General features: G+C 36.4%; 3 protein-coding genes across 8 annotated transcripts in view; 1 reads left to right on the top strand and 2 right to left on the bottom strand.

Annotated features, from left to right (window-relative positions):
- The window catches only part of LOC110374241 (ras-specific guanine nucleotide-releasing factor RalGPS2), a 29,570-nt gene extending 23,303 nt beyond the window's left edge, over positions 1 to 6,267 (bottom strand). For 2 of the 3 annotated variants that reach the window (XM_049839636.2, XM_021331867.3), the window contains exons 1-7: positions 6,126 to 6,267; positions 5,600 to 5,676; positions 4,677 to 4,810; positions 3,278 to 3,554; positions 1,418 to 1,581; positions 981 to 1,123; positions 194 to 404 (exon numbers count right to left, since the gene is read on the bottom strand). In XM_049839636.2, the coding sequence (XP_049695593.2) occupies positions 194 to 404; positions 981 to 1,123; positions 1,418 to 1,581; positions 3,278 to 3,554; positions 4,677 to 4,810; positions 5,600 to 5,650 (980 nt within the window). In that variant the 5' untranslated portion in view covers positions 5,651 to 5,676; positions 6,126 to 6,267. The remainder of the gene's footprint in view (positions 1 to 193; positions 405 to 980; positions 1,124 to 1,417; positions 1,582 to 3,277; positions 3,555 to 4,676; positions 4,811 to 5,599; positions 5,677 to 6,125) is intronic. The other variant, XM_049839641.2, reaches the window with a different exon arrangement.
- A 651-nt stretch (positions 6,268 to 6,918) lies between these two features.
- On the top strand, positions 6,919 to 7,305 carry LOC110374276 (prefoldin subunit 1). The gene has a single exon (XM_021331933.3). It carries the CDS (start codon positions 6,919 to 6,921, stop codon positions 7,303 to 7,305), a length of 387 nt encoding a protein of 128 aa, XP_021187608.1.
- A 3,113-nt stretch (positions 7,306 to 10,418) lies between these two features.
- Dikar (dikar) lies at positions 10,419 to 22,885 on the bottom strand. Of its 4 annotated transcripts, none has more exons than XM_021331831.3 (10): positions 22,741 to 22,885; positions 22,259 to 22,440; positions 22,027 to 22,152; positions 21,738 to 21,943; positions 21,268 to 21,603; positions 19,282 to 19,449; positions 16,264 to 16,530; positions 15,924 to 16,186; positions 15,643 to 15,840; positions 10,419 to 15,484 (listed from the first exon to the last, which is right to left on the bottom strand). In XM_021331831.3, the coding sequence occupies exons 2-10, from the start codon at positions 22,367 to 22,369 to the stop codon at positions 11,127 to 11,129; spliced, it is 6,033 nt and encodes a 2,010-aa protein (XP_021187506.3). In that variant the 5' UTR covers positions 22,370 to 22,440; positions 22,741 to 22,885; the 3' UTR covers positions 10,419 to 11,126. The 4 variants fall into 4 exon arrangements, with proteins under 4 accessions (XP_021187506.3, XP_021187507.3, XP_021187505.3 ...); XM_021331832.3 differs by having other exon boundaries at positions 22,259 to 22,347; positions 22,741 to 22,883; XM_021331830.3 differs by lacking the exon at positions 22,741 to 22,885 and adding an exon at positions 22,441 to 22,662 and having other exon boundaries at positions 22,259 to 22,347.
- Positions 22,886 to 24,941: the final 2,056 nt, after the last annotated feature.

The raw sequence follows: 24,941 nt of genomic DNA, 5'->3' as shown, positions 1-24,941 counted from the left end.
TAATCGAGCTACAATATTTAGTAACATGGAACCATATCTATTTACAATTTACATGGCCGAGCACAGCATTACAAACAAGCACAGCTTTAATAATACTTAATACTATAAAAAAATAAGAAAAAGACATGTTGCGCCGACCCCAAATGACTTGGGTACAGGGCAGGAAGATGATGATGACTAAAAAAATACTTACTTATACTGGTCATCTTCCAGAAATTTCTGCAGCTCTTCAATATAACGCACACTGTTCAAGTAATTAGCCACAGAAGGCAGGGGCGGGATTTCATACTCTGATGTCTGGTACTTTTCCAGGGCTTTCAAAACGACGGCCATTTTGGCCACCCGGTGGGGCGAATCCGGGGGATGAGCTATGTCTATGTATACAAGATCCGTCAGAAATATACCTATGGAAGAAATAGATAGGTTAACTTTAATAATCGCTTCATAATGGGCTACAAATTCGGTGGGTGGACCGAGAGTCAAATGTAAATACATACTGGGGAAAACCAAGCCCATTTAGTAGGTACTTCCAGTACATTATTCAATTAGGTATCATACTTGCGACGACTAAGCCCTTCAAAATGAAATAAACAAATGATTGTTGTGGTAAAAGAGTAAAAGTGACACATTTATCCTATTGGAGGCACTAGGTATTATCTGCTTCTCTACTGTGGCTAAGTCTTCTATGTCTTATTGCTGGCTTTTCACCATAAGGTGACTACCATCTATCTTAGCTTGACCTATCATATAAAACTCAAAACCGAAACTAAGGTGCCCACCAATCAGATAGCTCCACTTAAATCGGCATAGCCTTGTGTAAAACTTTTTACCTTACATATGGCATAATGCTATGATATTTCTGGATTTTAGAAAAATACCCCTAAGCCTAATCAGTTTCCCCCAGTTTTTGATCTTTGAGGAGACAAAATATTATTTTATATTTACAATTACAATTAATTTAATATCCACAATGCACTTACCAAGGTAAGGTATACAAGGCAAAGCGATGCATCTCAAATATTCTCTGAGGGCCGTCCAGTTGTCCTTCTCGCCAAAGAGTTCCGCAAGCTTGTCGAACTGCTGTTTATCCTTTTTGGACAAGCACGCCCATGTTTTTGTCAACCTGAAAAAAGCAAGTGTTCTCTTTGTTATAGTTATTCAATAAGTACATTACTATAATGTATTTGTCATATATCTGTTGATTTACTTACTATATAGCTTAGGGCTTAGCCTAGCCTAGATATAGGAATTTATGACATTACTTGTATGGGAATATTGGAAACGTAAAAGGTTTTCTTTGAAATTTTGGCAGTAAGATAGATTTAAATTAAACTAAAAATAACAGATTTTTGGGTATGAAAAATTTTCTTAAGAGTGTAGGTGCCTAAATTTTCAGCTTTATTAAATAATGTCTTACCTATAAATACTGGCGCTGTGCAACGCCGAAATAACAGCAAAAAGAGAGTGCAAATTATTCAATTCATGCAATTTCTTTCCAACTTTGATAAAATGTGCCAAAATTTCTGCTCTTGCTTTTGGTGACTGGCCATTTAATATTTCTTGTACTGTCCAAAAACTGACCTGAGAACAAAAAAAATAATATTTATATTATTTTGGTCAAAGGTTTTCATTGCCATCCAACGTGGCAATGCTGCCAGCCTCTTGGGTACGCTTCCGGTGAGCGGCGATGACGAGTACCTTTTTTATTCAATGTTTTAATTATTTTAGTTTATTTTAGACATAGTGGGAACTACTGCCCGCGCCGGGATAAAATATACCCTATTTTACTCGAAGATAAAATACCTTCCAGATGGTGAAAGAATTTTTAAAATCATTCCAGTAGTTTTTGAGTTTACCCACTACAAACAAACAAAAATACAATTTTTCCTCTTTATAACGTATGTAAATATAAATAAATAAAAAAAAATATTTATTTCACTCATTCAAAAGCTGCAAATCATTATCATTATTCAATGTCATGGTATAGGAAGTTGTTGTACTTTATCTCGGCTCGTCGTACTCGCACCGATAGGGAATGAATACCGCTCTATGTACTGTAACATAACTCCCAAGTTATAATGTTCATGCGAACTACAAGCTCTTATTATTATTAAATCATTTAGACGACGATAAGACCTAGAACGCGGTCGCTATTCGTGGCAAAATTTCCAACCACGTTTTTTGTCGCGTTCCGGGGTCAATATTTCCCGTATACGTACAAAAAGTAGCCTTATGTTATGTACAAGTTACATTACTAGAAACTTTCATTAAAATCCGTTAATGAGTTTTTGCGTGAAAGACTAACAAACTTCCCGTCAGACACTTTCATGTTTATAATATTAGACTAGGATTTGTTTCTACATAAATAGTAGGTAATTACCGACTAGAAACTAAACATACTCAATTGGTACATTTTTACCCGACTGCCAAGAAGGGTTATGTTTTGTCAGGTTTAATCATAACAAACTCTACAAGTGACAAAACAAGTCAGAAGCCGTCTAAGAATAGACAAAAGGATTACATCATTTCCTTTTTACCACAGGAAATCGTCATCATCAATTACTTACAATCCTAGAAGAGTCCACTTTATTGCCAACATTCTTTAATCCTTACTAATATTAGGAACTAGCTACTGCCAGCGGTTTCACTCGCATCCCGTGGGAACTTCTGCACGAATTCAAATAAAAAGGTTATAGCGTTTTTCACTGTTTCTCGTTATATGAGCTATTTTAACAAGATTTTTTCAAATCGGACCTATAGTTTCTGAGGTTAGCGCGTTCAAGCAAACAAACTCTTTAGTTCCATAATTTTAGTAGTATAAAGGGGAAAGTAACTAACTGTCTGTCGCACAATTACAGAAGTGATTTAAATTAAATGATATTTGGTAAACATTATTTAGAGGTTAGGAAAGAATATAGGCTATTCTTTATGCAGCAGCGGGATGCAGATCCAAGGAAGGTGGGTGGAACCGCTGGGAATAGTTTTAAGCATATAAGTATGCTTCACTTCTGACAGCAGCATCTGAGCCAATATTAGCGATAGTGAATTTGTAACCTTTTTAAACCGCAACCTTTTTAATTATTTTTTAAAATGCAGACTTGAGGAGATACTTCTTATCCGGACGCAAGAGGTAATTCCTACGAGATGCCGAAACCTCGACGGAAAGCTAGTGATATTATAATAAAGGGTAGAGTATACGCACACAGAGATAACGAAGCTTTCGATAGCAACTTCCCCATACACACCAACTATCTACATAACAAGTACTTATACTGACCCTATTAAATCTTTTGGTAAACGCCACCACATTAGGAGCCACCGTCAATTTATTCAGCTTATTCCATCCACAGGTAGTCAATTCCTCTGGCCTTATAGATTTGAAGCAAGGCAAGTCAAGTAAAGTCAGCTGGTTTGCTATATCTTCAGGAGTTATTCGGAGCGCTGAGCACACTATCTCGTCCCAGGATTGGTTGATAGAAGACGCTGGTGGGAGGCTACTGGTCTTGTACTGGTAAACTGGGTCGTGTTGTCTGCCATTCCCGTTCTCGCCGTGACTGGAAGAGAATTCATTGTGAAGTCAATATGCAAGTTTATGATAGCTCAAATCTAAAGTACCAAAATAAAATACTCAATATCTTTTCTAATAAAATACAATTATGTACAAAAGCGGAAACATTTTCTGTTCGTCTGTTTGTACCCTGAAACACTGTACCGATTTGTAAAAATTCTTTCACTGCTGCTAAGCTACACTGTTCCCGAGTAACCGAGGCTGTATTTTATCCAGGCACGGGAAAAGTTTCCCCATGACTTTGGTGAAACACAGGAAAGTAGCTAGTACGTAAATAACTGTGAATCATAACATTGCCATATACTGATAAAGCCACTGGTACATACCTACGCTACATTTCTCTACTTGTTTTTTAAACACAGGGGCCAAATCCAAAGCTATAAAATATACTTGTGTAAATAAGTGTTGCCTGAATTATAGTCACACATATTATTCACATAGTAGTTTCAGACTATTGCAGTTGATAACTAGTTCAAACCAGTTTATAATAAACTTGTTTTTGATGGACTGTTCAATACGATTAAAACCAGTGTACAATAGAATAAATTAGAAAGTTACATGTTAAATACATTATATGCGAAAACCTTTAATGTACTGTGCAAAACTGATTTAGATGCAATTTGGTGTAAACAAAGATTGTCATCTCATCCCAGCCGTCTTTCAGAGTAAATACTATTTTTAATTATTTACATTTGATTTAATATTGAATTGTTTGAGATTTGAATTTTCCGAAGCAAACTCAATATTTATTCAATCATCATTGTCTGTGAAGCCTTTTTCCAACGATGTTGGTATTGGCTTCCACTGGATGCAGCTGAGGCTGAGAACCAGTGTTGTACATAATATTCATTCAATCGAAAATAAAATATAGCTGATAGTCAGTAGCACCTTCCAATATAATAAGGATAAAATTTCAATTCACTGCAATCTCTTTATGTAGCTTGTAAATAATAGCTAACTTTATCTCAGGCTGACCTTTTGCATGGTATGTAATAATAACTTGTCCAAACAAAGTCTCTTACTTATAAACATCCTGAAGAAATCAGTCTTAACAATCTAAGAGTGTTGTATTTCAATAACAATTTATGATTACATGGCTGTATCTTACCCATAGTTGTAGTAACATGCACAGTCATCCTTAGTCAAGCTTGTCTGGCTGTTCAGAGGAATGTTAGATGACTTCTTATTACTTTGTTTGCAGGATGGCTTGTTCTCAAGCGGCCAGTTTTCTTCATCTTCATGCTGAAATTATAATTCACGTGTTAGTTGCATCATTACTATTTATAAGCCTGTTTTTCTTATCAATAGAAGCGAGGCAATCAAATGCAAAGAAAAAACAATAATATAATGATTAAGGTATTATGTTCAGAATAAGCGGTGTCAATTTTTTTTCATGATATGGTGTCTAATACACGATACCCCTGGCTGTCTGACTGTCTGGTCTGTGGTAATGGATATTTATACACAAACAGCAGCAATTAATAAAAGCTTTTGAGCTTGAGCCTTTCATGTCAAGGTACAATATTTGAAGCCTTTAAATAAAAGTGTTTGTATGAATAACAGACAGTTTCTGATCAATGTCAATTATACATATTTTTTGGCATACTTGAATTATATAATTTAATAGAAGGTCTAATTTATTGAAGGTTCAAATCAACGGTGGACAGACTAGCTTAACCTTGAATGGTTTATTTCTCAAGCTTTTAATATAATAAACAGATCCAAAAAAAAATTAACATCAATTTGAATGTTCCCTGTTTTTACTATACTCATAAGCAAGTAATGTGGAATATCTCAAAACATATGTGTGCCAAAATTTTAAAAGCACAAGTGTAATACTGAAAGAAGCATAAACTATACATAGAATTTCAGAATAACGCAGAAAACGCAAAGTTGTCATGCAATATAATTTATCTTCCATATAGCTAGATATATATTTATTTATAAAAATATAATTGGAAAGCATTGCTTATCAAGCATTTTGCAGACACAGTTAGTAAGCAAAAATAATTTTAGAAAAAGGGTATATACCTCAACTATCCTCAAGACTGCTAAACTATCACTTAAAATATCTCGGGGCATGTTGGCCTTACTACAGCATATACCTACTGTAAAAAAATGTATTTATCACAAAAATGGAACACGAACACAAAATCATTAAAACACCATAAAATTCACACAACAAAAACACTGTGCAGTCTGTAGTAGTACTTATCGGACAATGTAGTCTCTAATTTTCATCAGAAATCATTAAACAAAAGTACATCATTAATAATTATCAACAAACAAATAATAATTTTAGTGTGATAACAAAATATAATTTCTAAGTACACATTATGGGAAATTGTTAATGGACATTGCGGTGCCAGGATCCTTAATATTCATTAAAACTAAAGTACTCATTTAGGAGTGAAATGTAAATAATAAATTGTCAATTTATTATTAAATTAGCATCCCATATACTGATGTCTGACCTTTATAAGATTCCTGGCAATTGCTTCGTCGTGAAAGGGGGTAAACATTTCTAATGGATTTCTAGGCACATAACACTACTTACCATTGCATTAAAGGGTGAATAACATATAAAATAAGCTACGTAGAAATTAAATAATTTGCACTTGACTAAAATGAAGAAAGACTTCACCACAATTTATAATGCGGTGTTACAAGGGTAAAAAAAAATATATTTTAATTATTCGAATAATTTGCAATTTTATTATGTCTATGGGAGAACAGGCAAAAATATTTATATTTGAAACATGTTTAAAATTATTTAAAAATACGTGAAACGTAAAAATAATTGCAGACAGATGCGAATGGGGCATTAAATATTGTCAGTATCCTGTAGATTGGAGTAAGAAGTTGGACTAATCGATCAAGTCACAGAGAAGTTGTTTGGATGATTGACTAATCGATCAAGTCGCAGCTGAAAGCTTGAAATTCACAAACTTAACATGTGCAAGTCTTAGGGGCACCACGTTACCAAAGGAAAATATACTCAAAATGTGCAAGTTTGGCAGTCGGGTATATATATAAGTAGCTCAGCCACTTGCAAACTGTTGTTGACTTGTTGCACATAACAGTTGCTGGCACGTGCTAGGGGTATGCAAGTGTGCAAGCTTGGGCCATGTGTATTCCCAGGCTTTATTTAGTGTTTCATTAATCAAAGATCTTTAACTGAGTATAATATCAGATTATTGGTTCTATGTTTGTGTGTTTAGTAGCTAGTAGAAGTAGTCTCTGGTTAGTTGACAATTATTTTTTTTGACAGATGACTAACCTCTTAGATCTGTAAATTCGTGACTTCATTCGCCATCACAGTGAAGAAGACATAAAACTTTAATACAAAAATGGCTAAACCAGTGGATTTGGAACTGAAGAAAGCATTTATTGAATTGCAACTTAAAATGGTGGAGACCAGCGAAAAAATTCAGGTCATAGATTCTCAAATCGATGTGCTAAAGCGAGTCCTGGCACATGTAGATATTACTCAACGAGAGATCAGTACATTCCCACCTGATACTAAAACTTATGAATCCGTTGGCAGAATGTTCCTTCTCACTAATTTAGATGAAGTCAAGAGCAACCTGAAGACACGAGAGGCTCAATTATCAACCCGCACATCAGAGTTAGAGAACAGTAAACAGTATTTAGAGAAAAATCTCAAAGAGAGTGAAGACAACATCAGAGAAATGGTACAACAGAGGAAGGAGCAAAGTGACACTAAAGCTAACTAAAAAAAGATTTCTAAATTGTGTTATTTTTAGAACTGAAATACTTATGTATTCATTAATTTATTATTATTCATTTTGTAACCAATTTATTCATCTCAATTTTAATTTTAATTAATTCATTTTTATGCTCTCGGAACTGCATGATTGGTCCTCTGGTGGCATCCTATGACTATAATTTTGTGTCCATTGATAATGTAGTAGACTACACTATTGCTTTTACCATAATGACTATTTGAGTGTTCTTATATTGTAGCTGTTTTTATCTCTAAATAAATAAAATTACTATCAAAAACCCTTTAATATCCTAATAGTTATGTATTAATGCACCCGTTGACTGCTTATAAAACCCTTCAAGTTAATGTTAAGCTTTTTAAATGTTTCTTCCAAAATAGTTTTAATTAACAATAAATACTTTTATACTTCACATTTCTGTTTTATTTGCTAGTAGTGTCATCAAGAATACTTAATTTGAGTCTAAAATGATTTAAAAAATACCAGCAATATATCATGTGTTGGAGTTTGAAAGAAAAAGAAATCACCTGTTGGTGTGATTGATGTACACCTTTTTATACCAAAGGACAGCGGGCAGAATATACTCAGCTCTGCCAGCCATATAACACATAGGTAGCCATTTTCTCGCATCCAGTGAGAACTATTGTCGGTACCTGACGGATGACAGCCTTACTTGGGAAGAGTGTAGCTTTCCAACAGTGAAATAATTTTTCAAATTGGTTCCGACTTTCTGAACCTTCAGGGTAAAAACAAACAAAAAAGAATTTTCTCTTCATTATATCAGTATAGACTAGCATAAAAGTATAGTATAGATTACTGATTACCTATAACTAGAAACGTCAACGAAATAATAAAATTATATTCAGGAGGTATGTATTTATCGTAGAGTAGGTATCTATCTAATAAATCAGCCTTTTACTCTAAATCAGAGATAGGCATCTTCAAATAAAGAATAAGTAGGAGTCTGTATGAATCACCATGCATACGCAAGCCGTAAAAGGCGCTTATAGTTTTTTTACTGACTTCCCAAATAGGAGGAGGTCTCCATCTGCATGTTTTACTTTTACGCGATTACTCGACGACGCGTAATTCGATCATGCTTCCACGGCTTCATCCTTTCATCTTCCATTGCCACTATAACAGGATCTGAATGATCTGATGATGGAAAAAAATCGTTGGCATGCATGCATAGGGTAAAAACTTAATATTTAATGTGTCCGTCTGATGACACTAGAAAAGTTTTAGCTCTGACCTAATGATGGAGACAACAGAGACTCAAGGGAACTCCTAAACTGTGTATAGCTATATTGTTTAGGTAGGTATTTGATTTGTACTGTCGAGAACTTTTACACCGTTTAGGTAGGTACATTCATCCTCCGAGCCTTTTTACCAATCATTTTGGGGTCGGCTTCCAGTCTAACCGGATTCAGCTGAGTACCAGTGCTTTACAAGAAGCGACTGCCTATCTGACCTCCTCAACCCAGTAACCCGGGCAACCCGATACCTCTTGGTTAGACTGGTGTCAGACTTACTGGCTTCTGACTACCCGTAACGACTGCCAAGGATGTTCAATGACAGCCGGGACCTACAGTTTAACGTGCCATCCGAAACACAGACAATGGTGTCTAAGATATAGGTACTTAGAAAGTACATACAAACTTAGAAAAGTTGCATTGGTACTTGTCTGAATGGGAAAAATCAAATCCGATATGGGTTATTTATAACTACCACCATAGGCTCAGCTAGGCAAAATATTATGTAGGGAACTCCTGAAAAGTTGGTATCAGATACCTCATGTTTGGTCTTATTTTATTAGGTACTTGGTTTGATATTGATGAGATCTTTACATAATCAAAAAATCAAATAAAAAAATGGATGTAGTTGGACACAGCATTGAGTACCTATAGAGGATACTAGTCTTCGGGTCAGTGAGTAGCTAACCGTTAGATAAACCAATTTAGCATCAAAACGGAATTTCATGGTAATCTGGATCATGAATCATGGTAAAATGGATAATCATGGTTGTGATGCTTTGAAATGGCAGTAGAGATAATTACAGCGCAGGTACCGTTATTAGGCCTTGGTGTGCCATAGAAATATTTTCACTGAGTCTGAGTTACACCCATTCGACTTCAGAGAACTCCTAAACAGAATTTGATGCACATTGGCACAGATAGGTAATCATGGCTCAGATACAAAAGTGATTGAACTCGTCAGAATTCGATATGTTTTGGCACTGGCAAAATGGTTGTGATACCTTCCAAACTAAAATTTGCGCTGTGGCCTTTCAACTTTCTTGTGATAACGGTCACTGAGATTATCCGCGGACGGTCGGACAGAGGGACTTGGCGAAACTACAAGGGGTATTTGCAAAGCCCTCGGCGATCACTCACTTAATTTATAGTTATAGCTACCATCTCCATACTTTCAACGTGTAGGTATCTCTTTTACATAAACACTACAATTCCTGTACATTACAATTCACACATTCAATTCATTACAATTACCTAATACGGATTTTGATGATCTTTGGTACCTAGTCATAAAGCAATCACGTTAAGTATCAGATCCAGGGTACTTTCTTTCGAAAGATTTGTATGCATGAATGTGTTCCTACGGGTTACGATGTTACACAAACAAGTCCTTTGAAGTAGTTCCCTCCTTTCTCTGAACCACACGCTCCATGATTTCAAAGCCTCTTAACATAAAGTAAGTGGTTTTATAGTCTTTGCCTCTTAAGAAGGTTTTGCTGCAGCAAAGCAACAGCAGGCCTTACAAAGTGCAAAGACGGTCCGCAAGTTCATCAGCCCTTGTAATGATGTAGTGTAAGTAACGAAAAATTAAAAAAATGGAAAAAGAAAGAATACGAAGGTTATCTTTATCAACACTTCAATTATTTTCAAAATCTTTATTTTTACACATAAAGAATTGTTTTCAATAATTCTTATATGATTTTTTTTAATACTAAGTTCATGAATTTTATTTTATCAACTAAATTAAATCTTAACGAAAAAACTTATAATTGCTAAGAAACGTTGATCGTAAATAAAATAGTGAAATATTTACACAACAATCTAAATTAAGTAATATAACGTAAAATTTAAATTTATTTAATAACAAATATTATTTCGTGTGACCTTATAAAATGGTAATAATGTTCAGTAAAATTAAAGCTAAAAAGCTTAAAAAGCATTGTTATTAATGAATATTATTAAATAATGTTAACATTAAAATATTATTTATATGAGTATAAAATACCTAGTGATATTGCAAAGACTGCTTCTTTTTTAATTAATAACCATTTAATATAATAGATATCATGTACTATAAATTTTAACATTTTACTATTCAATAAAATATATTTGAGTATATATGGAATGGGCAATACAATAATTGTACTAATAAAGCGCATTCTATTCCATTTATGGATAACATATAAACGTTGAGGAAATAGCCTACGCAGCTACGGGCTGTTAATAATAACAACATATCGGTAAGACACGGGGATACTTCTCTATATCGTTACTTGACACCGTTTACAAGAAGCAGTCTCTCGTCCAGTCATCACAGGCTATGTCAATACTATTATGAAATAAGTTTAATAATAGTATATTAAAGATTAACTTGTCATGATATAAAATAAACATTGCCATTACAATAATGTAAATAAGAAATCATCATAAAATATCTTCACAAAATTCTACATTAAATCTACAAACAATATAAATTACAATTTCCTATAACAATAGTCACAATTATGATTATTTATTAAGGATTCCATGTACTGAAGCTATTCTTCTGTCAACTTGTGTTTAGAGCCACGAGGGTCGATTGATATCGTACGGTTGTCTGACGCCGAGGGTCGGAGGGTAGCCTCCGGGATACAAGCTCATGATCTGGGCACCAGTTTGCCGCAGCAACTCTTCTTGATGACGCTGTAGATACTGCTGGTATAAAGGCGACGTGGGATCCGTGCCAACGAAGGGATACCCAGCCCGCACTTGCGAATGCCCAATGAAGGGGAAAGTGCTTGCAGTGTGCGTTGAGTTTTGATGCGCTGGTTTCACCAATTTTTCTGCATTCGCTTCGGCATTATTACGCTGCTGATGAGCAACTGCTGCAACCATGTAGTTGGCTGCCATAAGCTGATTAGCGGTGCTGTTGCGGAAATCCTCTATTGTAAAGCTGCCATTATCTCCGTACAGTCCGCTACTCAGAGCCATGTTTGTTGAAGTTCCGAAATTGAACGCATTGCCAGGCATCATACTAGATTTGACAGAAGACAAGACATCAGTGCCGCATGAGCTGGGGTGGTATGCTTGACTGATCTGAGTGGTTTGTTTAGCGTCAGATGTTCTCTTTCTTTTATTCTTTGCCTTCATGTCTACTTGTGAAGTTGCTGCACTGGTTGTCTTATAAATACTGTTATCCTTACTCATAGACATGGATGGCTGAGAATAAATACTGACGGATGTGCTGACAGGATGTATTTCCGAAGAAATGCTTTTGTTAAACATTTGCGCCATTTGAAATGATTTATCGTGATATAGCGAAGCTGCTTGGCTACTGGCAAAGCTGGACAAATACCTCTCGTCGTTGGTGTATCGTTCCAGCATTTGCGGAATATTGGGTAAATTGCGTAAAGTATCTATTGGAAGCGAAGTCGGATTACTATACGGTGTTTTATATAAGTTTGAACTTACTAATGGATGATTTTGTACATGTTTATCAGTTTTTTGAGATTTGGCAAGTGTGTCTATATTTTTGGCAATTACATCAGTATCACTTATTGAGGAAGTAGTAGTCATGTGATCATTCTTAAGAAGACCTCTTGGGTTGGGTATTCTTAATTCACCTGGAAGATTCTGCTGCAGCTCCTGAGCTCGCTGTAACGTCGGTCTGGCAACATTATATGAATTGTACTGTTGATGCTGAAGACTTTTGTTGTAAGCGATTGTATTAGCACTTATTGCGCTCATTTCATTCTTCAATTTTTCAACGTTATTAGCACTATAAGGCGTGGAGTAATCGGAAGGTAATAAGTCTTGTTTGCGCATGTGATTACCCATTTTCCAATTTCCATAATCCAGTGCCGTTGATGAAGGGGTGGTATTACAAGAATACAATTTCTTGTTGGCCAGGTCTATGTCGCTTATTGAAAAGTTACTTACGTTTTGACCGCTCGTAATACTTTCATATTGGTTGTGATGTGCGTGAATAATATTCTGATTCAAGTTCATATCATTATGAGGTTGACTGTGAGCCGGCGGTATGTTGCCTGAATTCATGTTCGCCTTAGACATACTCTTTTGTAGATGTTGGCTGTTCAATCCCAAATTCATAGCAATAGTGTCGACATCATAACTCTTTTGCTGTGAGTTAATATTCGATTTAGATATGTCTCGTGGCAAATAATCAACTTCGTGAGCATGTGTTTCGTTATTACTTCTTCGATCAATTTCTGGATTTAAATAGCCCATATTAACCATATCAACATTATCTTTCTTCATAATGCAAATTGGCTTATCCATGTCGGCATTAACAATACTTTTGTTGTTTTGTATTGATTCATTCATTTCATATTTGACATCCCTGCTTTCATTGTTATATTCCATGGAAGCTTTCTCCCGTAGCGAGTTCATTTTGGCAAGTTCCGACTTTTCACTCAACGCCAAAGCTATATCGTCTACTGACGTCGGCGCCATTGAATGTAGAGACGATGACATTTTCTGATAATCGGTTTTAGGTGCTGCGCTTGGAGCTTCCTTGTTATCTTTCAGTATTGGAATTGAAGCATGCTCAGGTTCATTGTAAGACCGTTTTTTAACAGGAAACAGTGCAGTTTTGAGTTCAGCCATCATTTGCGTCGGATTGGTAGAAGCAGAACTGTTTGGTATTGAAGTTTGAGGCGGATTCTGACCTTGTGGATAAGTTGCTGAGTTTTGTGAGTACGGCGTATAAGCTGGCGAGAATGGACCTGTGTACTGATTTTGTTGATATGAGTCTTGAGGCAATGGGGTGAAATCTTCCCGAGTAGTTTTATTTGCTGCTGGAGTTTTTGCATTGTCAAAGTATGGCGGCGGATTCTGATTATAGGCGGGAAGCGGGCTCTTGTTGTGATCTACGAAATAGTTGGGCGTTGCAGGCCCCGTTATATTGTTTGAGGCATAAACATGTTGAGAATAAGGTGAATATGGAGACTGTGGTGCCTCGCGCGGACTGCAGCTCTTCTCGGGGCTACTTTTAATAGATGTCGTATCTTGATAAAATCCAGCCCTGACAGTGCCGTTTATTATAGGATATGTAATCTTTTGGAAATCATCCGTCCTCGGAGACGCTGGCGAGCGCAACAGTGGAGACGTATGCGACATTTGATGTCGCGGCGAATCTAGATCTTGACTGAATGATGATCTCTCCGACACGGAACTGCCAGTGCTAGTTCTTCTCTGCCTCGGCGTATTGCTCACCGGTAATGGACTATCTCCACCTTCAGGGTTAGGTGTATCGGGCCCTGTAGGAGAGTCATATTTAGGTGGATTCTTAGGACTGCTAACTTTAGCTTCTGTGCTCGCAGGTTCAGGTGCTTTTTCTTCAGAATCAACTTCATCAGGTTTCTTTTTAGCTGTAGTAGGGCCAGTACTTTTAGGGGCACCAAAAGCTTTGAACCACGCGCTCAGGTTGGGAGTAGCCTTCTCTTGATTTGGTTTAGTAACAATCTGTGGTTCAGTTTCCACTTCAGCATCCTTTTTGTTTGGCTGGACAGCAACTTCCTCTGGTTTTTTATCTGTGGCAGCTTGTTCAGCTTTCTCCTCTTTTTGAATTTCCGTGGTTTTAATATTTTCTTTTTGCTCCTCACTTTTATTTTCTTCACTGTTCCCGAAGTTATGATCATTGCCTAGCGCGAACTCCACAGCTGGTAAAACAGAGCCGAGGCTAAGTTTAGGGCTAGACTCCTCTGGCTTTTGAGCATCGCGTACTTTGTTCTGAGGACCCACTGGCTGAACATCCTCTGTTTTCTCTGTGTTTTTATTACTCAAATTAGTGAGTAGATTACCTTTACTTTTTCCAGGCTGTAATCTTTCGATAGTTCTTTGAATTTCTCTTCTCTTCAGCAGCTTAGGCTCACGTGATGAAGGTCGTTTTCTAGACAATTCTTTTCTGGTAAGCAGAGGCTTCTCTCCTTGAGAAAGTTCATCGTCTAGGCGACTGTTATCGTGTTCTTCTGTAGAAATGGTTTGAGCCGGACTGTCGCAAGGCGAACTCACATTAGAGCCCTTGGGAGCATCATCTAGCCATTTGCTGATGTCTTTCACAGCTTGCTCTAATGCCTCAGAGGCGGACTCGTTTTTGGCTGAATTTTTCTTACAACCCTTTTTAGGCGCTGTCTTTGTCTTCTGATTTTCAATCGATTCGTCTTCAGAATCTTTGATAGTAAAATCGTTTGTATTACTAGACTCAGACATTTCCAAATTACTTTGACTCGAAGAGAACAAAGTATTGAACAGTGATCCCTCTTTATATTTTTCACTTTTGGCTTTTAGTTTTTCAATTGTTTCTCTTAGCTTTTGATTCTTTTCTTTTTCAGGTATGTGAAGATTTTGTTTTTGTTTGTCAACAGTTTTTTGTTTGTAATCAAAAAGTGATTCCCATGCATCTTTAGCGGCATGTCGTCTTCTTTCTTTTATTTTATCGTATTTATCTTTGACGAAATCGGGATCATTGAGTTGATCTGGGGGTTCTGATTGATCCAGTTCCGTGGGTGAAGGTGATGGCGTGTGAATGGATGGCAACGGGCTGGCGCTCCTGCTTCTGTTGGAACTCTCTAACGACTCCTGGGAGGCGCTACGTTTCATAGATTCGCTAGCTTCAGGCTCGTGGTGTTTGCTCTTTTTCTTCTTCTGTTTGGACTTCTTACCGTCCTTGTCCTTGTTTTTACCATGTTTTTGTTTCTTGCTGTGTCTCGTTTTCGAATCTGAGTGATCAGATTTATGAGAATCTTTCCTATGATTTTTGGAATGTTTGCCATGCCGATGATGTCCTTTGCGTTTCTTCTTGCCTTTACTTTGTTTATTTTTATGAGATTCTTTGACTTTCTTCGTCTCTGGTTCAGTGACTTCCTCTTCAGGCTTTTCTTCTTGTACTATATCTGATGAACTGGACTTCGGTTCTCCTGAAAATAGATTTAACACTATAAGAATGGATAACGCACTAACATCTACAGGAAAGCTGTTCTAAACATCCATTTTAACAGCTGCAAGAGGCACGCCGAGCAGAAAAAAAAAACGATTTTAAGGTAGTAGTGTGAATGTATACGTAAATGCAGCATACCTCCTTCCGATTGAGACTTTCGTTTTTTTCTCTTATGATGACTTGGAGATTCATTCGATTTTAGTTTGTGTTTTCTTGATGGAGTTGGTAACTGATATTCGACCGCAATTTCTTCATCAGATGATGAAAGTCTATGTATGTACTTTTCAGTCAGTCGATCAAATGCAGTTTGTAAATTATCTACCATCACAGTGTATTCTGAAAGGGAATTAAATAATGTTAGGATTCATTGTTCGTTATTTGATCTAAGCGTTTTATATCTCATTGAAATTATTACAAACCATTATCTTGGCCATTATACAGGCGACAATTGTTGACAATAAGCTTAAAATCAGCCTTGAACATAGAAAAGTCTGTGTAATAGCCACTATCGAGGCGTTCCTCCATTTTACGCAAATCCATTGGTCGGCGAATAACCGCGTAATAGTTAGGCGCATATTCTTCTTCCACGGGGTCCATAAACGGCCAGGCGTCGTCATGAGTCGTCAATTGTTTCAGAACTTTATACATGTCAGTCTGGATATCTTCATCTGTTTGACTAAATCTGTAAAATGATTATATTTTATTAGAAAGAACAATCAAATTGAAGCAATGTAGTAACGTAACAAGAAATATATGTACATTTGTGATGTCTTGAGTTTCTTTCTTGTACTGCTAACGGGTTCGTCATTGTCAGGTATCACAATCTGTCCTGTAGCGGACGCCAGGGAGTTGTTAGTTTTCCTTCCAGTTTTTATGAGCGGCTCTGGTGGAGGTTCGCCTTTATGTGTAGCGGACGAGTTGTTAGACCGCTTATCATGGCTTTTCGACGACTTCGCTACCTTCTGTGGCATTTCTTCTTTTGTGCTCGACGAACTTTCAGAAGAATCAGACGATACTGATTTTGATCTGGAACAAATGTTTTTTGTTAGAATAATTCGTTAATTAATGTGTTTCTTAAATACTTGACATTACAATAATTTGACTAAATTCTAAAAAGAGCTGATACGTAATTATCCTGAACTAGGCAGAACGTAGCATTTCAGTCGTAAAGGTGCTTGTTATAAATATATTTTATGAATGCTGTTAACTGCTGGACAAAGGCCTCCCTCAAGGTTTGCCACTTCACTCGATCTTCAGCATCTCGTATGCACTGCTTCCCGGCGACTTTGGCCAGATTGTCCGTCCATCTAGTAGGGGGCCGGCCCACACTGCTTCTTCCTGGCCCTGTCTATTCTCAAGAACTGTTCTGCCACATCATCCACCTGGTCTGCGACTACAATATCGTCTGCAAATCGAAGGTGCCAGGCCAGAACTCGTGGGTACGTGACTCCTGCCCGTACCCGGATAAAATATATCCTATTACTCAGCAATAGTGTAGCTACACAACAGTGAAATAATTTAAAAAAAAAATTAACTCTATCTATTGAGACGAGTAGGCGGTCTCGTGTTGCACCGCTTGCGGGTCGCATGACCTCCCTCGGTATAGTCGGAATCGCCGGAACACGACACCATTCGGCCAAAACTGCTTTTGAGACACGTGGAGATGCTGAGTCGGCACGCGAGCCACAAACTATTTAAAATTCTTTTCGACTCTATATGTACAAGTGGTTTTTAATCCACGATCTTCGTGGAGTGATGTAATCGCGAAACACAAAACTGCGTCTTGGAATAGCGGGGCGTAGCAGCATGTTTGGATCCTTCAATTGTTTTCCCGCCTTGGTTTCCACTTCTCCTCTCCGATTTGATGAAAAAGATTACGTTGCCGTTGTACGGGATCTTGCTTTACGGCAGCCAAGCAAACAAATCCAGGTTTAGACGTACAAGTAGTCACATCACTAGCTGACGATCAGATCCATTCTTAGTGTTGATTACCAAGGAATTCCAACTGGACTTAACGGTCATAAAGTCAATTTGCTTTAAATGACTATTCGGCAAAATCCATGTTATCTCGAGTGGTTTTTACTCGACTGCCAAGAAGGGACGCTTGTTTTTCCATTACCTCATATCTTGGAAACAGCCGAATGGATTACGACAGTCGGGGTATCATGAGGATTTCAAAATGGTATTTTATTTTTCATTATCATATCAATGAAACAACACTACGTATCTTTTATATTAATACCCAAACTAAAAATTCGTAGGGTCGCAATGCAGATGCCTAGCTTTGTTAACCTTACACTTTAAATAGAATGCTTTTCATCCAGACTAAATCGATTTCGTTGCAGCAAAACAGACGACTAAAAATATTTCAACAAAAATAACTTGAAAGATTGAACTAAAAAAACCGCATGTATGAGAAATCTCAACGAACAAACTGAAAAGGCAGATAGATACACGAGTTGAACAATCGCAGTTGGGAAACCTCCTATAGATAAGGTTTTCCATGTTATATGGAAATATGCCCACACAGCAAGCGAGCGAAAACGCATGAACAGTTAACTTTTGTTAACAATCGAACTTTTTATTCAAATTCATACTAAACCAATAAAGTACCTACTCTTTCAAATTATATAATCGATTAAGTAATTTTTGTTATTGTATGTATATGTCACCGTAAGATTACAAACATCGTTAGATTACAATCTATCTCGAGAGATTGTAAACTGTCGAATTATTGTGAACCGTAACATCTGATTGCAATTTAACGCATTATTTTTCGCTATATTATAATCTATCGATGAGAAATTGTCAAATTGTCAACTGTCCGAAAGCTCTCCCTGATTGGTCAGTCTTTTTGTAAGATCGACCAATCACGACCAGCCGTTCTGTTGCCATGGAGTTACCGTAGAGTTAGGAATGAATTTGTGTTTGAAGACAAACTACCTAATTGTTTTGTTTTTTTTTTTTATAAAAGTTTCTTATAATTTTCCAATTTCATTTAAATAAAACTACTTTTACGGATTTTACCGCGGTCGGTTTTAAACGTCGGGATTAAATAATATAATATAACCGCGATAAAATCCGTAAAAGTAGTTTTATTTAAATGTCTAATATTCGCGTAAGTGTCAGAAATCAATATGTTTCCAATTTCAATTTGTGTTTGAAGAATAAATATTTCGTTACAATTTGTTCTCTCCATATGTCATGAATACTAATTACATACTCGTACTAAATAATAAATACTTGAAGAATTTTTGAAGAGCATTTATTTTATTTAACTGACACCTCTATTTCATTTCTAACTCTACGGGAACTCCATGGGAACAGAACGGATTATTGGTCGATCTTACAAAAAGACAGACCAATCAGGGAGAGCTTTCGGACAGTTGACAATTTGACAATTTCTCATCGATAGATTATAATATAGCGAAAAACAATGCGTTAAATTGCAATCAGATGTTACGGTTCACAATAATTCGACAGTTTACAATCTCTCGAGATAGATTGTAATCTAACGATGTTTGTAATCTTACGGTGACATATATATATTGATTTTCAACCGCGTTTTATTTTTTTCTGCATAAAAAAAACTTCTAATATCATAACTTTAGATCTTTAGATAACTTACTACCCAAAATAGTTAAAATAAGTTATTAGAACCTCGCTGCGCTCTTACAGCAGTCGAGGATACGATCCGACTTGCGACCTGTTGCGATGAAGTTCATCCAAGTACAATTTTATAAACATGTCCATTACGATTTCACAATGATAGCATACCTCAACAAATTCCTCCGCTTCGCTCGATTCTCCCGCGCAAGATCAGGTGTTTCTTTCCTTTCCTCCTCTTCCTTGACGTCATGCGGAGTCTGTTTTGTTTCTTCCTCCTTTTGTTTAATTTTTTGCAAAACACGACTCGATGTTCTTCTAGGCGCTAGCTCTAACAACCTTTAAAGTACATACATTCTAAATTAGCATACAAATACCGTAAAATTAAAAGCGCAGAGCTTGGTATTGATATAAACTTACATTACGTATATTTTTATGTAATATACACATGAATAGTTTTTCAGTTCTAAAAACATCTGATCCATACAAGATAGAACTAAGTCGCGAAGCAATAAAGTTTTTTCTTACTAAATAATATTTTTCCGTATATTTCAAGAAATCAGCATCCTTAATCAGCTCTTAGGCCGACCAAAACATTGCCTTAAAAAGAACAGCATTGCCATCAACTGCGTGATAAAGAAGCCAGCTTTATTTAGACGCGACCCCCTTTCAGAGCGATCGATATGAGCGATGCATCATATTCAAGTAATATTACTGTCTCCTTGTTTTGCATAACTAATTAAGTTCGACCAAGTCTATAAATACGGTAGTATTGATTTCTAATGATGAATTACTTCATGTCAAGTTAGTTAGGTCTGCGGGTCAGTTAGTTCTCTGAATCTAGGACGACCTAAGTGGGGTAGAGCTTGATTATTAATGGAGCTAATCGAATTGACGACAAACATCGCAACAACTAAGTTTATCTCGCCAAGGAGTACCGCAAATGTGATTAGGAAGTTGCAACTGCGTCTGTTCCGTGTAACGGCTTTAGTGGCCAGCTAATGCAATACGTTTCATTCGCGGTAGCTTTCGTACAACTCGATATTAGTATAGTGTTTTGGTAAATGTACATAGTTAATTTAAAGGATCCTATAAGCAATAGCAATAAAGTATTTTAACGTAGCTTGTTATATTACTCTTACGAAGTTTTATAAACAATCTAGTCGGAACTTATGAAGTTCCGCTGTCATGTTACATATTTACTATATTTTTTTATAGTTTGCTTTTAAAGTTGTTAAGAAAAACAGCTTTATTTTTAAAGAACTGTTCTTAGAGCTTAATTTATATTTTGTAGTTCCTACAATGTTATGTTAGACTAGTCTATGTTGGTCTATTGCATCTCGCGCGCTATTGCGGGCATTATTTATTCAGATTCTATTTAGCTCGAGCGCCGCAGCCATATTTAGCACAAAGTTGCACAGCAGGTTGCAAAGCAATATTTATTTCATAGATTTCGTCACCAGCGTTTGAACTGATGCGCGTATTAAACTGATGAAAATATATATGATTTACATCCAAAAATACATAGCACAGCCATTATGTACTGACGAAATATTAAAGATTGTTTTTAAATATAATTAGCCTGAAATAATTAACTTAATCGCACAGCTGATGTGTATGAAAATATAAGTTTAAGCACAACTGATAATTTAGAAACATCAAAACAAATCCATTTTAGAATTTTATCTCTGAATTACATCAATTTTAACTCTCTTTTAAAAGTTCCCAATTTCGATTTTAAAGCACTATGTTAGTGTCATGTAATTATCATTTTAGTCAACTGTAGTGTTTTATAAAATGGCTATTTATGGCCATTATTAATCTTATTAATAAATATTTCTAAAAATAATTTCTTTATGTATGTACTTTGCCAGTAAACAACCCAAAAATTGTTATTGTCACAAAAATATGTATTTTAAATTATGTTATTAATTTTGATTTGAATAATTTTGACTTTATTTCATGAATAATTATTTCCCTTTTATTTTGATTAGCAATGAAATTGTTTCATGTAACAGTTACAATAGCAGTGAACTTAATTTTCTGTTTTGTATGATTTTTTATGACTGTATTGCACAATTAGGTATTCAGTATATTTGCTACAAATTAAACAACATAAAAACAATGCAAAAATGTATAGTAATAAAATAAACTTACCGTTTCCGTTGTAGCCGTTCCTTCTCCTGAAAGAGCCTCGGTATTTCAGGCAAGAAGTTCTGTGATAAGGAGCGGTACAGTTCCTTCTCAACTTTGCTAGTCGCCTTGCTGAACTTCTCTGTCAGGTGGGTCCAATCTTCCTCAGTAAAACAAACCACTTGCCACACTCGCTCTGTGTCCTCGTCATCGAGCCAATCATCACCATAAAACCAGCCCCGCTTCTTATTTTCTTTATTCTTTTTCTTCTTATTTTTACCTTTTGGTTTTTTTATTATGTCTTCTCTGTATAATCTAGTGCCATAGAAATACCAATACGCCGAATAATTATCATCCCAACTGCAAACAAAATAATGATATTATATTTAATGGTTGGTATTTTTTTTGCTTTGCACTAAGTGTAAATGTTCAAAACAAAATCCTTAATTGTAACAAACTGAACTATTGTTTGTATGTTTTGCAATCAAACTTACCCAAGTGGCTCAACTCTCAAGCTTTCAGCTTCAAGGTTTTTAAACAAATCAAAAACATCATCAGCATCAAGTCGGAAGTCACATAGAGCATATAAGATCTCTACTTTGGTACGCAAGGGCAAAAACTGGAAATCAATGTCTGTGTTGAATGGGTTATATCTCCCTGTATCCGTACATTTTCTTCTAAATAATCGCCTTAGGTACATCTGAAAATAACAAAAACAATATATGATTCAACAGTTAGGAGGATGCAAATAAACAAATGTTCCTGATGTTGTATTAAACAAACCTGATAATTAAAGGCAGAGATGTCATTGTTGCCCAAACAGCCATTCAAAAGACGAACTATTAACTCAGTCAAGAGAGAACTGGCGGACTCTTCCGTGCCATCAGTTAATAGAGCTTCTTCTAGTTCCTGAAAAACAAAAATCAGTTTTGAACGCGGATCACTTCAAATCGCACCAGCACCTACGAACAATGATATGCAGCTGGATTCCATCAACCAAATCGTAGCTACTTACTTCAATGTCAAAATCCAAAAGGTTGAATGCAGTTCTGAATAAAGAACAAAAGTACGCGATGCTGGGCACTTCCCACCATGACTGAATATCTAGAAACCGTGAGAAATTCATTCAGACATCACTTTTAGGGAGACTGTCTTCGAAAAAATCATGCAATGGATATCCCGTCTCAGTGAACCCACCTAAAATACCAATGAAAGATGGAAACATAACCTAAAAACGATACGCTTTCACTGTTGGGTACTATATGATTACAAAAACTTCATATTTAAGTTAATGGCATATTATAACAACAATTATTAATCAGTAAAATACTTTAAATTAAACAGTAAAGAAGAGATACGAATATGCGTTGTGTATATCGAGACACAAACGCCATAACAGTTTACAAGTTATACATACAAGTGAATCACTCTTAAATTTTCGATTTTTTTAAGACTGTATTATAACTTTAATCTTATTTTATAGACGTTTTTATTTACCTTCCATTTTCTGTGTTTTTAATTACATTCAAATCGAGAGATAATACATTTTTTTTCTTAAATAGAACTAAAACGTTCTTAATTTTAACGGAAGTTTGGTTTTTTCTTTTACTCTGTGACCTAACTGCATCGACTGATCAAACGGTGTACGGTGTGACTTTTGTAAAATGGAATCCAACTTGCAACACCATGAAAAAGATTTCAAATAACGCTAATTATTTATTATGTATAAAGTAGCAAAATCTTATTTGGACCAAAATCAGAAATATTTTTAACTTAGTAACTACTAATGACGGACTGTCTTTATTCTTGTGCGTGGAACATAGCAAAACTTTTAATTTATGGTTTTGAATAACGTGAATAAAGGCTAATCAAAATATTAATTAGTTACTTAGTAATTTAGAGTGTTTTTATAACAATATAATAAATTAAAGTAATAACATGTGAAATTTATGAAAACAAAAAAATACATTTCATGTTAGATGATACCAGACTCACAGCTTTACCCTAATATCTTTGATTATATATATGTCTAGATGGAGTGTCACCATACAATCCCAACAAAGAAGCAGAGACAAAATTGTTATGCATGTGTGCGTGTAGATGTCATTTTACACTGCGCGTTGACGTAAATAATGATACCAGCTTCTACGATTCTCCCATAAATAATGAAAAAAAATAGACTAATTAAATAAGTTTGTATACATATACATATGTTATTCGGTTTAACTATAACTTTATAGAAAATTGAACCTTGCTTGGCACTGCTCCTTTTGTAATTCTTCGTCGCCCTATCTTGTCGACAGTACTCATGTCCTTGCTGTGGAAGTGATCGGAACACACTACGGTATTTTTTGCTGGTGTCCACATCGCATCTCCGCGGCTTTTTTTAATGCGGTCTGACTCCTAACAAAATAGGATTACTTGGAATTCTAAAAAAAATTATGTTACGTCGATGACCATAATTTACTAATCAAATAATAGTAGATAATATTTTGGAGAATCAGAAAATGTCTATCCGAGCAATAAAAATAGAAATTATACCTATTATTTTTTTCCGCAGTGCTTAAAAAATATCCTTTATACATAACATAAACACGTGAAGTTGGGAAAATGAAAAACAGAAACTGGCAACACTGATACAATATGGCGTGATTTAATAAACATAATTACAAAAAACAAATATTTATTTTCTGGGTCAGTTACCGATGATAGGTGATGTTATTGGCACTTTTTAGCCTTCCTTTATAATTCCGGCAGACTTTAATTGCACATGTCGTCATTTTACCTCTGTTATTTGTATTTTAGTTAGCGCGCGTAATACGTTTTGACAGTTAAGCGGCACGATCTGTTCTGATTGACAGGAAAGCTAATGTCGATGAACAGTACATTGACATTTTTTTCCACGCTTGCGCGCATCGACGCTACATCTAGACATATATATAATCAAAGCCTAAGGGCCGCCGTACACGGACTGCTCGAGCAGTTAGCGGCTGAGTGAAATACACGGACCGCTCGAGCGGTCGGCGTCGACTGCTTGAGCTGTCGGTTGTTGACTGCTCGAGCTACGACCCAACTGCTCGAGCAGTTGATTTTCAAAAAACAGTCCGCAAATGAGAAAACAGACGCCGCGAGGCCGCAAAGGGCGGGGAGAGGAAGTCGGAGAGCTGTCGACTGCTCTAGCGCAGTCAACGGCTCGAGCAGTCGGTGTATGCCTCGCAACCGCTCGCGAGCGGTCGACGGCACGATGAATTTCATCATGCAGTTGACGGCTTGAAGCGGTCGCGACTGCTCGAGCAGTCGTGTGTACGGCAGCGAATGAATGACTATAGTTCACTGCGTCGCGGCTTTAAGCAGTCGGTCTCAACTGCTTGAAGCAGTCCGTGTACGGCGGCTCTAGAGCCGCCGTACGCGACTGCTCGTGACCGACTCCTCGAACGCTGCCAGACCGAGCCGAAATTCCATCGTGCCGTCGACCGCTCGACGGCGTAGAGCTCGACACTGCTCAATTGTTCTTAATTGCAAAATTGGATGAACCCAAAATTTTCTCTTTTGACGTCGCCGCCGTCGTCTCCGCCTGAGCAGGAGCAGCAAAAGCAGTGCTTCCTCGTCAGTATCCATGACTCGACTGTGGTAGAAAATCAACTGCTCGAGCAGTTGGGTCGTAGCTCGAGCAGTCAACAACCGACAGCTCAAGCAGT

Source organism: Helicoverpa armigera, chromosome 1 (genome assembly GCF_030705265.1).
Source record: "Helicoverpa armigera isolate CAAS_96S chromosome 1, ASM3070526v1, whole genome shotgun sequence".
Lineage (NCBI taxonomy): Eukaryota > Metazoa > Arthropoda > Insecta > Lepidoptera > Noctuidae > Helicoverpa > Helicoverpa armigera.
The sequence above is the reverse complement of the archived record's forward strand: the minus strand, read 5'-3'. Positions and strand labels throughout refer to the sequence as shown.